The sequence below is a fragment of the Hemitrygon akajei genome, chromosome 11 (genome assembly GCF_048418815.1).
Source record: "Hemitrygon akajei chromosome 11, sHemAka1.3, whole genome shotgun sequence".
NCBI classification, from domain to species: Eukaryota; Metazoa; Chordata; class Chondrichthyes; order Myliobatiformes; family Dasyatidae; genus Hemitrygon; species Hemitrygon akajei.
In genome coordinates, this window is record NC_133134.1 from 9,704,577 (window position 1) to 9,717,914 (window position 13,338).

Sequence of the window (13,338 nt, forward strand, 5' to 3'; positions counted from 1 at the left end):
TTTACACAGAGAGTGGTGGGTGCGCGGAATGATGTGGTAGAGGCAGATACATTAGGGACATTTAAGAGATTCTAGATAGGCACATGAATGACAGAAAAATAGAGGGCTATGTAGGAGGGAAGGGTTAGATTGAGTAGGTTAAAAGGCTGGCAAAATATTGTGGGCCAAAAGGCCTGTACTGTGCTGTAATGTTCTATGTTCCAAGTTTCAAAGCGGCAACTCACAGGCTGTAGCAGATTTTGTTGAGACTCTTTCACCTTCACAATGGTCAAGTGGCCTGCCAACGCTGCTGTCAAAGGTCACGTCAGAAGTAAGATGCATGGGCAAGGTTTGACTGGTGGTTGATATATACAGAGCACAGTGGGGTGGGGAGGGGACTTTCCTAATCTCGCTTAGTGCCCTCTTTCTTGACCTTCATTTTCATAATTTATTTTCTTTGGGCTTTAAAGGTTCAATTGACTAATCAGTAATCTGCTCACTTGTTTAGTTAGGCTTCTGAAGTCTGACCCAATTCACACACAAAACGTTGGAGGAACTCAGCAGGCCAGCCAGCATCCGTGGAAAAGAAAAAAGAGTCAATGTTATGAGCCGAGACCCTTTATCATTTCCTTCCGCCATTCATATTCAGATATAGTTTTGTTTATATATCACACATACATCAATACACAGCGTGAAATACATTGTTTGCCTTAACAACTAACACAACCTAACAATGTGCTGGGGGAGCCCTCAATTGTTGCCACACGTTCCGGTGCCACTTTCTGTGTAAAGAACTTGTGTCTGTCTGACAATCTCCCCACCCCAATACAGAACAAGAACCCAAAATACAATAAAACCATAAGACGTAGGAGCAGAGTGAGGCCATTTGGTCCATCAAGTTTGCTCTGCCATTCTGTCATTTATTACCCCTCTCAACACCATTTTCCTGCCTTCTTCATACAACTTTTGATGCCTTTACGAATCACGAACCTAGCAACCTTTAAATAAACCCAATGACTTGGCCTCCACAGCCATCTATATCAATGAATTCCACAGATTCACCACCCTCTGGCCAAAGAAATTCCTCCTCATCGCTGTTCTAAAAGCATGTCCTTATTTTCTGAGGCTGAGCCTAGACTTCCCCACTATAGGAAGCATCCTCTCCACATCCAGCCTATCCAGGCCTTTCAATATCGGATAGGTTTCAGTTGAGGTCCCCCCACATGGACAAAGCCAATCCACTACTTCTGGGATTATGACCATTAGTCATGGATACAAAGCATTAATTTTTGACCATCTCAATAATAAGGACTCTGCAAGAGGAAACAAGAGGAAATTTAGCCTTTTATTTAACTTGGAATAGCAGACATCCCACCCTGCAAAAACTCACTTCAGGGAGGTAGCAGCCCCACCCCCAGTCGACCTCCAAGGGTGTATGTAATACTTTGTTTAGTGATTTGATCTAATCTGTAAATCAAGTTGGGTATATGCAGAAAATGTGACATTAAAATATGTAGTTATATTATCATGGAGTTGTTTATTATTCTATTACAACTTAAGCAAGTCTATAGGGAGTCTGGCCTCATCTCGTAGGACGTCAATAGAGTAGCTCCTTAGCAGCTAGCCAGCTAGTTTAAATAACGTTAGCCATGCTAATGAATGAATGACACCTGTTAAACTCACCTCAACATGTCTTTTACATTTTAACCCACCATGGGCAATAGAAAAGTCACTGTTGTAAACAGTGCAGCGAGGAACACTGTCATTATTTTTGAGGTCGACTGTAAAGCCCGCCCACAGAGAAAACTGATAGGTCTACTTAGCACAAAGAGAGACCAATCAGGATGCTCCCTCTCCCTCTCAAAAAAAAATCAATTTCCGGGATTTTGTATAGAATTTGCGGGCATCAGGGAGCTGCTATCAATATGCGGGAGACTCCCAGAACTTCCAGGAAAGGTGGGATGTCTGGAATAGATTCTTTCATTTGCCACCAAAATAACATTAAAGAATGCAAACAATAGAGGAATTTTTACACTTCTGTAATCTCGGGCTTTTTCCACTGAGGGCAAGTTAGACTAGAACTAAAGGTTATGGTTAAGAGTGAAAGTTGTAATGTTTAAATAGGACACGAGGAGAAACTTGTTCGCTCACAGAGTGTGGAACGAGCTGCCAGTAGAAGTGGTGGATGCAGGTTCGATTTCAACATTGAAGAGAAATTTGGATAGGTATATGGATGGGAGGGCCAGCCAGTGGTGTAGTGGCATCATCACTTCAAGGCAGATGGTCCTGAGTTCAAATCCAGCTGGGTCCCAACCTCAGCAGCAGCAGTATCTGCGCAGAAGAAAGGCCTGGCAATCTAGTTCCACATCTTGCCATGAAAACCCTACGGACAACTACACTATCCACAGGGTCACCATGAGTCGACGGCAACTCGACAGCACTCAACAACAACATATGGACAGGAGGGCTTTGCAGGGCTATGGTCTGGGTGCAGGTCAATGGGACTCAGCAGATTAATTGTTCAGCACGGACAAGGTGGGCCAAAGGGCCTGTTTCTGCGCTGTAGTCCTCCATAACGTCAGGAGGAGTATAATCAAGAAGTATACTCATCATATTTACCAAACAAAGCACGGCTTTTCTGATCTGAAAGCCCATTTCTTCACCTTAAGTGTATAACACATCCAAGCAGCTCTACTAAAAAGTTGAGTAGTTAAAATTTCTATTTAGAAGCAGTTGAATATAACTTAAAGGACATTAAATTATAAGAAGACAGAGCCATTGTGCAGCATATATACTCCATGGCCACTTTACTACATACCTCCTTTGCCCAATAAAGTGGCCACTGAGCCAATGTTCATGACTTTCTGCTGCCGTATCCAAAGATCATGGTTGTGCATTCGGAGATGCTCTTCTGTACACTACTGTTTTAAAGTGTGGTTACTTGAGTTACTGCCCCCTACCTGTCAGCTTGAACCAGCCTGGCCATTCTCCTCTGACCTCTCTCATAACAAGGCGTTTTCACCCACAGTACTGCTGCTCACTGGATGTTTTTTTGTTTTTCCTTCTCTGTAAACTCTAGAGACTGTTGTGTTGGAAAATCCCAAGAATCAGCAGTTTCTGGGACATTCAGACCGTCCAATCTGGCACCAAAAGTCACTCAGATCACATTTCTTCCCCATTCTGATGTTTGGTCTGAACAACAACTGAACCTCCTGACCACGTCTGCATGCTTTTATGCATTGAGTTGCTGCCACATGATTGACTGATTACATATTTGAATTAAAAATGCACAGGTGCAGCTAATAAAGTGGCCACTGTGTATATATTTGGAAATATCACATTATCAGAGTGCCAGTTTGTCAAATTAAACTCATCTATGTTTTAATCTGCAGTAAACTCAACATAGTGTTTATAGAAAACTCTTATCAGTGAAAAACACGGGCAAGTTGAGTCTGTCTTCTGCATTGTACAGTCTCAGTTCTGTCCCGCCCCACCTCTAAACACCTTCTTCATTTCCAAAAGTGTCTGCAGAACAAAGACTGGTATCCTGTAGGATTGTACTCATTTAAAAAACTGCAAGAAAAGTTTTGGTACAATAAATTGAGATTAAAAAAGGGGGAATATCTCTCAGTACCATGCCTCTTTGGCAGTCCTGATGGATAATTCCTCTGGATTTTCCCATTTTATTTTAAGCAACTGTTAAGATACAGGAGTAAATCTCAGCCATTTGGCCCATCGAGTCTGTTCTGCCTTTCAATCACAGCTGGTTAAGATTCAAACCCATTCTTCCCGTAACTCTTAACCCTATTAGCAATGAGAAGATCTGACCATCTCTGCCTTAAATACACCCAATGGCTTGGCCTCCACACCTGAATGTGGCAACAAATTCCACAGATTTACCACCCCTGCCCCCCGGTTGAAGAAATTCCTCCTCATCTCCATTTTCAAAAGGCAACCCTTTTTTCTGAGGCAGTGCCCTCAGATTCCAGACCTCTCCTACTACAATAAACATCCTTTTCATGCCCACTCTATCCAAGACTTCTTGCATCCGGAACATTTCCACGAGGTATTCCCTCATCCTTCTTTAATCCATCAAGTACAGGCACAGAGACATTAAACGCCCCTCAGAGACTCATCATCATCATTATGTCGTATCATGTAGGCGATAATGGTTTTTCCGTGACCATGATCGTTCTGGGCAAATTTTTCTACAGAAGCGGCTTGCCAGTGCCTTCTTCTGGGCAGTGTCTTTACAAGACGGGTGACCTCAGCCATTATCAATATAGACTGTCTGCCTGACATCAGTGGTCCCATAACCAGGAATTGTGATGGTCAATACGACCAACCACCACCTGTTACCATGGCTTCATGTGACTGTGATCGGAGGGCTAAGCAGGTGCTACACCTTGCCCGGGGATTACCTGCAGGCTCGCAGAGGGAAGGAGCACCTTACACCTCATTTGTTTGACACGTGCTGTATCTCCCTCCACCTCACCACCCACCTCAGAGACTAAGCCTTTCCATTCATGTTGTGGCATGACCTGCTTCTCCACTCTCAGGTCAACAACAATTTTTTTAAATCTATTTTTCAAATACAAGGTTTCTGTCTATTTATTTTATATTTTTATTTAGTGATACAACACAGTAACAGGCCCTTCTGGCCCAATGAGCCTGTGTTGCACAAGTACACCCATGTGACCAATTAACCTAGTAACCTGTACTTCTTTGGAGTGTGGGAAACCAAAGCACCCGGAGGAAACCCATGGGGGTCACAGGGAGAATGTACCAACTCCTTATAGATAGTGGCAGGAATTGAACCGGAGTCATTGGTGCGGAGTAACCACTATGCTACCATACCGTCCCTATGATATTCATTTCTTTGTTTATGAATCTCCCTAAAGTACAGTTACTATTGCAATTTCTGTTAGTTACTTTCTTTATAACTAGTGCAGTGGCCTTAGTATAGTATAGGCTGCAACCAGTGAAATATGAAATCACAGGACTTAGGAAAACAGGCTGTCGTTGGGCCCACTTCTTCCATCCCTTTTCCCTCATCACCTCAACACCAAACTAATTCCAACAACCTATAGACTCACTTTCAAGGACTCTACAACTCATGTTCTCAGTATTATTTATCTACTTGTCTATTTATTTGTCTATTATTATTTTTATTAATTGTTTTTGTATTTACACAGCTATGTATTAATTTATCGAATTTGCACAGTTTTGTCTTGTTTTGCACTTTGGTTGTCAGTCTCTGTGTATTTTTTCACTGATTCTATCACATTTCTTTGTTCTACTGTGAATGCCTGCAAGAAAATGAATCTCAGGGTAGTATATGGTGACATATATGTATTTTGATAATAAACTTCCTTTGAACTTTGAACATGCTTTCCTGAAGGTGTGTAAATCATTTCACCAAGTGGTTTTCTATCTCACTTTACTTCCCCCAGACTGAATCCAGCCTTCTAGCTGGTTAGTTCTAGTTCACTGCTGCTTATTAAGTTTTAGTCACATCAACCCTGTCCTTTTGCCATCACTATTGCGTGTTTCAAAGAAATGAATTATACACATATGTAAATTATACAGTATACATAAGCATATATACACGTATCCGTTTAGTCCAGCACCTTCGCCCTGTCTGCCACAACAGTCAAGATTTCCTGGTGGCGACACATTTTAATTCTACCTCCCGTTCTAATTCCAACTTTTTAGTCCATGGCCTCCCCTATTGTCACGATAATGAGGTGACTCTCAGGTTGGAGGAGCAACATCTCATATTCCATCTGGGTCACCTCCAACCTGATGGTACGAACAATTGCTCTAACTTCCAGTAATTCCGCCCCCCCCCCCCCACCTTCCCCTTCTCTCTTTTTTCCAATCTCCATTCTTTCTCCCTGCTCACCCCTTCCCTCCTCACCTGCCCATCACCTCCCTGTAGTGCCCCTCCTCCTTCCCTTCCTCCCATGGCCCACTCTCCTCATCTATCACGTTGCTTCTTCTTCAGCCCTTTACCTCTTCCACCCATCACGTCCTACCCTCTCACTTTATACCCCAACCACTTTCCCCCTCACCTGGTCTCACCTATCACCTGTCAGCTTGTACTCCTTTCCTTCCCCCCCCCCCCCCACTTCTTATTCTGGCTTCTTCCCCCTACCTTTCCAGCTCTGATGATGGATTTCAACTCAAATCATCAACTGCTCATTCTCACCATAGATGCTGCCCAACCTGCTGAATTCCTCCAACATTTTCTTTGTTGCTGTAAAAAAAAGTTGTTGCAGCTCTTCTCAACAACAGTCAACTCTGACCAAACTGAACATCTGTGCAGCTCACTATTGTCCTGATCATGTGTCTGGTCTATTTGTATTGAGGCTGAAGGTGCGCAAATGTCAAAGGGAAAACAAAGACAGAAGAAGCAAGACCTTTGTTAAGTTATTTACTAACATTTGCAGTGATCGGAACAAAATTATGACAAAACAATTGACCTTTACTTGTCCCCAACCAGTAAGGGGAGATTAACACCTCTACCCACTAACTCACCGTTTCACACCCCCAACCACTACTACTTAATCATTTCCTGTCAGAGTCACCTTATAGACGTAGACATAGAAAATAGGTGCAGGAGTAGGCCATTCGGCCCTTTGAGCCTGCACCGCCATTCAGTATGATCATGGCTGATCATCCAACTCAGAACCTTGTACCTGCTTTCTCTCTATACCCCCTGATCCCTTTAGCCACAAGGGCCACTAACTTCCTCTTAAATATAGCCAATGAACCGGCCTCAACTGTTTCCTGTGGCAGAGAATTCCACACATTCACCACTCTCTGTGTGAAGAAGTTTTTCCTCATCTCGGTCCTAAAAGGCTTCCCCTTTATCCTTAAACTGTGACCCCTCGTTCTGGACTTCCCCAACATCGGAAACAATCTTCCTGCATCTAGCCTGTCCAATCCCTTTAGAATTTTATACGTTTCAATAAGATCCCCCCTCAATCTTCTAAATTCCAGTGAATATAGTCGATCCAGTCTTTCTTCATATGAAAGTCCTGCCATCCCAGGAATCAATCTGGTGAACCTTCTCTGTACTCCCTCTATGGAAAGAATGTCTTTCCTCAGATTAGGGAACCAAAACTGCACACAATAATCTAGGTGCGGTCTCACCAAGGCCTTGTACAACTGCAGTAGAACCTCCCTGCTCCTGTACTCAAATCCTTTTGCTATGAATGCCAACATACCATTTGCCTTTTTCACCGCCTGCTGTACCTGCATGCCCACCTTCAATGACTGGTGTACAATGACACCCAGGTCTCGTTGCATCTCCCCTTTTCCTAATCGGCCACCGTTCAGATAATAATCTGTTTTACTGTTCTTGCAACCAAAGTGGATAACTTCACATTTATCCACATTAAATTGCATCTGCCATGAATTTGCCCACTCACCTAACCTATCCAAGTCACCCTGCATCCTCTTAGCATCCTCCTCACAGCTAACACCGCCGCCCAGCTTTGTGTCATCCGCAAACTTGGAGATGCTGCATTTAATTCCCTCGTCTAAATCATTAATATATATTGTAAACAACTGGGGTCCCAGCACTGAGCCTTGCGGTACCCCACTAGTCACTGCCTGCCATTCTGAAAAGGTCCCGTTTACTCCCACTCTTTGCTTCCTGTCTGCCAACCAATTCTCTATCCACATCAATACCATACCCCCAATACCATGTGCTTTAAGTTTGCACACTAATCTCCTGTGTGGGACCTTGTCAAAAGCCTTTTGAAAATCTAAATATACCACATCCACTGGCTCTCCCCTATCCACTCTACTAGTTACATCATATCTATAGATACACCTGTGCCTAGTGTCACCACTTAATAGACACACAATCAATCTACCGTAGGTATTTACATTTATTGTGTTTTTTAATTATTGTGTTTTGTATCTGTGAAGAGTACTAATTTCGGGTAGTATACAGTATACATTCTCTGAAACTAAAGGAGCCTATATCTAAATGTAAAATCTATCTTGTGTTTCTATCGCACGGTATAAAAACTGTGGGGCACCACGGTAGCATAGCGGTTAACACAATGCCTTACTGTGCCAGTGACCCAGGTTCAATTCCTGCTGCTGTCTGTACGGAGTCTCCCCGAGATCACATGCATTTCCTCCCACATTCCAAAAACGTACGGGTTAGTACATTAATTGGTCGCATGTGTGTTATTGGGTGGCAGAGTTTTGATGGGCCGGAAGGGCCTGTTTCTGTACCGTACCTCTAAATTAAATTTTATTAAAAAATAAGCTCAACATACTGAGATCTAAATCTTCAGTGATGTTCAACAACAGAGTAAGAAGAACATATAGCCCTGAACTTTTGTTTTAATTATTACATTAATAAGGCAATAAAGAAGCCCAGTGGAATCAGAGAGTCACAGAAGCACTACATCACAGAGAATACCAGTCAGTCCATTAATTCCAGACTGGCTCAATTCAAGAGATTCCCAATAAGTCTCCCTCCCTATGACATCGAAAGCATTTTTCCTGCTGGCCAACGTTTATGTAAGTATCTCTATTCAAATAAACCAACTGATAGTTTATTTCAATATTGTTTGTGGGAACTGCTGCACTTCCAAACATCTGTGGCAAAAGCACTTCATTTCTGTGAAGTACTTTGAATATCTTTGAAAACTCAAAAATGCATTCAAAAGATGCTGTCAAAAAGTGGTGCATTTTTCTCCATCTTGCAATAGTAGTTTAAAGTAGACACATGAGAGACTGCAAACGCTGGAATGTGGAGCTAAAGGATGGAGGAATTCAGTAGGCCGGGCAGCATTTGTGGAAGGAAATGGACAGGCATCATTTCAGGTCCAGAACCTTCACCTGTACTGAGTATTTTAAAAAGCACAGATTCCGCAGATGCTGGAAATGCAGAGCAACACACAAAATGCTGGAGGAATTCAGCAGGCCAGGCAGCATCCATAGAGAGGAACGTTTTACGAGTCCAAAACGTAGATTGTTTGTTCACCTCATTGGATGCTACCAAGCCTACTGAGTTCCTCCAGCTGTGTGTGTATGTGTTGTGCTGAGGATTTAAGAGTTGCCCTTTAAGTACGGCTTTGAGGTTAGTTCCATTTATGTACAGACTAAAGTTATAAAATAAATTGTTCTGTGGTAGTTTAACTCTGCATGTCCAGCCACGGATAGAGCTGTATGTATGGGACACAGTGAACCACCACAGTTAAGAGTGTCATAAAGTTATACAGTTAGGAACCAAGCCCTTCAGCCCAACTCATCCAGGCCAGCTGTGTTCCCATCTGCCCACGTTTGTCCCACAGCACTCAAGCACTGTATTTCACAAAACATTATAGCATTTTCAAATTTTATTTAGAGATACAGTACAGTAACAAACAGGCCCTACCAGCCCAATGAGCCTGTACCACCCAATTACACCCATGTAACCAATTAGCCTATCAACCGGTGCATTTTTGGGATGTGGGAGGAAACCCGAGCGGTCACGAGGAGAAGGTACAAACTTCTTAAAGACAGAGGCGGAAACTGAACCCAGGTCTCTGGCGCGGTAATAACGTGGGTTTCCTCCGGGTGCATAGGTTCCCACAGTCCAAAGACGTACCGGCTGGTAGGTTAATTAGTCACAGTAAATTGTTCCGTGATTAGGCTACGGTTATATCAGGGGGAGGAGGTTGCTGGACGGTGAGACTCAAGGGGACAGAAGGACCTGTTCCGTGCTGTATCTTAGTAAATAAAAAGACAAACAAACAAATAAATAAAATTGATAGAAAAAATCAATTGTGCTAACTGCTACAGTAACTCTAATAAATGCTCCTTTTAATAAATTACTATAGATGTGCAATAAATGAGGCCATAAGACAAAGGAGCAGAATTAGGCCATTTGGTCCATCAAGTCTGTTCTGCTCTGCCACTGGGAGCGGCACAGTAGCGTAATGGTTAGCACAGTTCACAGTACAGGTGACCAAGGGTTCAATACCCACCGCTGCCTGTCAGGAGTTGGTACATTCTCCCCGTGACTGCGTGGGTTTCCTCCGGGTGCCCTGGTTTCCTCCCAAAGTCCAATGATGTACCGGTCAGTAGGTTAATAAGTCGTTGTAAATTGTCCTGCGATTAGGCTCAGATTAAAATTGTGGGCTACTGGGCAGAATGGCTCAATGGGCCGGAAGGGCCCATTCTGTGCTATTTCTCAATAAATAAATCAATAACTTCCAGTTTTCCCAATTGTTTCTTCACTCTTCTATGCCCCTTATTACCAACTAAATAAGATGCTTTAACTGCAAGTTACTTTTTAAGTTATCTAACAGTTTATGCCATCTGTCCAGAATCACTGGTGGAGATGAGAGTTCTTGTGTTTAACAAGTACAAATAAGGGATATTTTGAATGGAGCCACTCTCTGGTTAATTTTTACCACGTGTTACTTCTGAGGGCGTTGTGAAGGGTTGCTGTCAGTTTGACTCTGTGACACACACCAAACGTCTATGGAAAGGCAAAATCTAATCAGTGTTTGCAATGTAGACTCCGCAGATTATCAACCAGCCAAGCGCTGGCTCACTGTGTGATGGGGAATGCGTCTTTGACTGTGGACTGTGTCCAAGAATGCAGTTACAAAGCTCTAATATTTTCTGTGAGGTAAAACCGGGTATTCTGCGCCTGGATGTGCCAGGACGGCAAAGTTACCCGGCATTTTGCCCCAGGGTCGCTAACAGTCTGTTTGCCTGTCTTAATTTAACGACTGGATTCTGACCCTCGGCTGGAGACAAGCAGAAACAAATAGAAAGTGCCATAGTGAGGTGCGCGGCGTACTGTACACGGCCACACGTCGGAGAGAAGGAATTAAAATTCACACATCCATATATATATATATAATATGATGCACTTAAACATAATTTACCTACGGATTCAATCTCCAGGAGGCGCTGAAGATCACGGATACTGGTAATATCGCTGTGTGCCAACTTCTCCAACAGTTCTGGGGGAAATTCGGTTTCCTTTAAACAAAATAACAAATTAGCGTGCAGTACTGTGAAAGAGCGCGTGACTTTTCCTTGACGGTGAAAAAGTTCTGACAGTTTCTACCAAACTTGTAAAGTTTCTTTTTATTTGATGTGTAGATAATTAGATGTCAGGTTTATTAGATCAAGACCTGATCACACAGTGTGGAACTCACGATACTAAAAGGGGAATGCGGGGGGGGGGTGGCGAGGGAGTGGGGTGGTGTTGGGCACGGTTCTTTGCAGGACTGGTATCTTTCGTACTGCCGCCTGCTCTGATGTTACCGACAGACAAGGAAAACCGCGCCTGCAATTCAATTCTAGAGGCCAGAACTCGTTCCCTCTGGTTTCCAGCCAGGCGTTCAATAAAGAGCCGAAGTGCCACAGACGAGTGTAGCAAGAAGCTACCCGGCTCGTGGTGCGGCACTTGGCGCTTTTGTTTCCTTCAAACTTTTCAGCGGATAATAACGGGGATCCCTCAAACTTCAGGGAGAGATTCTGACATGGACAGCCTATTCTCCACACCCCCGACGGAGTAAAACCCCCACACAGGACTACCCCGGCCCCTACACACAGACCCTCACACGCTTACTCAGAGTTAGTGACTACAGATAGACACACAGAACTCACGCTTAAACACACACTGAGACACAGCCCACAAGCACATACTTAGAATGACTTGAATAAAGACACACACACACACACACACACACACACACACACACACACACACACACACACACACACACACACACACACACACACACACACACACACCGCCTCAACATACATTGAGAGACACAGACGGACAAGACACACAAATGTATCACCCCAAACACACACCACCAGACAGGCCCACAGCAGTGAGAGATGGGGGGGGGGGTAACAGAGAGAGGAAGAGAGAGAGAGAGTGGAAAGAGAGACAGGGAGGGAGGGGAGAGATAGAAAGAGAGAGGGAGGGTGTTGGTGTTAGGAAAGGAAGGGAGAGGAGAGAGGGAGCGCCGCTCCCCTCCTTCACACACCTACAAGGACACACACAACTCCCGTGTAACAAAGCTCCCCCACCCTCACACACATACACACTGACGATCGCCCACAAAGGTTTCCAGCGGTAACTATAATTTGTTGTCCCTCTCCCCCGTGCCTCCCCTGCTCAATCTCAGAGTGGCCGGTGTATTTTTCAAGCAACGATTGTCCCCACTCTCCCCTCACGGTCCATTCGCGTGGTTTTAGTTTTAAACTGTTAAGTAAATAGCGAGGCGCTTGGCAGCGCAAGTCGAAACCTGCCACAGAGAAAAAAATGCTGTCACGCACCAAAATTGCAACGCCAAAATATCCCTTTCCCAAGGCAATAAAACACACTCCGACGCCTGGGCTGAAGAAGGAGGGGGGGGGGGAATAAAATGGACTTTTGCGAAAAAAGAAGTGACCGTACATGCAAATGTCCGAGCGGGTAGCGCGCCGATCCAGTGTGCGCCGACAGGGCAGCAAACAGAGCAGCCTCCGGGCACCGTGTCACTTTCTTTGACCGAAATGCAGAATCATCGCCCCTTAAACAACGTAGAGCGAAAGTCACAGAAGCAGCTGCGAGCGATGCATTGACGCGTGCTGTGTAGGAACTGAAAGGGGGGGAAATATAGAGAGGACCCCCTTACCTCAGTGTACACGCCAGGCAGGTAACACAGTCCAAGCAGAAAGTAAAGCGTGAGTCGCATTTCGCTGGAATATAGTTTCTTTCAGGAAAAAGAACCGATCTTTTAGGAGCTCCGTTAGTGCCCCTGGACGAGCCAAATCCTCCACCATCCCTCGGGAAAAGTAACGAGTGCGGGCGCAGTTATTGTTACATTAGGTTTGTAAGTTTCCTTGCCGAGCTCCCTCTCTCTCTCTGCTCTCTCTCTCTCTTTCTCTTCTTGCGAGTCTCTCTCTCACTCTCTCCCTCCCTCTCTCTCTCTCTCTCTCTCACTCCCTCACTGGCATCGGGAGCTCGCCAGCCGGTAAATCTGCATATTTGTTTTGATCAGACCAAACACACTGAGAGAAAAAAAACCCATGAGTCAACAGTGCACCGCTTTGATACCGCCCATCACCTGTGTGCTGCTCACAGGGATGGGAAGGGAAAGAGGCTTGTGACTAAAGCTCAACTCAGATCCCTTTTTTTTTCTCGAATGAAAGGACGGGTGCGTTGCTAGATGCAGTTTAAACTCCCCAAAACTTTTTTTTTGCTGTGGCATGTGCGTCTGCCTCTGCAGTTTTCGTTTTATTTTTGTACATCTATGTCAGCTTTCTTCGGCTGGAGGTGTCGGTTCTTGTAATTTGCATTTGGACCCCACAGAACTGGCCCGGTTGGAG

The 13,338-nt window shown here is 44.3% G+C and overlaps 1 protein-coding gene across 2 annotated transcripts in view; it reads right to left on the minus strand.

Moving 5' to 3' along the window:
• The window catches only part of LOC140735303 (platelet-derived growth factor subunit A-like), a 74,731-nt gene extending 61,690 nt beyond the window's left edge, over window positions 1-13,041 (minus strand). The window contains exons 1-2 of one of the 2 annotated variants that reach the window (XM_073060186.1): window positions 12,645-13,041; window positions 10,890-10,986 (exon numbers count right to left, since the gene is read on the minus strand). In XM_073060186.1, coding sequence (XP_072916287.1) covers window positions 10,890-10,986; window positions 12,645-12,704 — 157 coding nt within the window. In that variant the 5' untranslated portion in view covers window positions 12,705-13,041. The remainder of the gene's footprint in view (window positions 1-10,889; window positions 10,987-12,644) is intronic. The other variant, XM_073060187.1, reaches the window with a different exon arrangement.
• Between the last annotated feature and the right edge of the window lie 297 nt (window positions 13,042-13,338).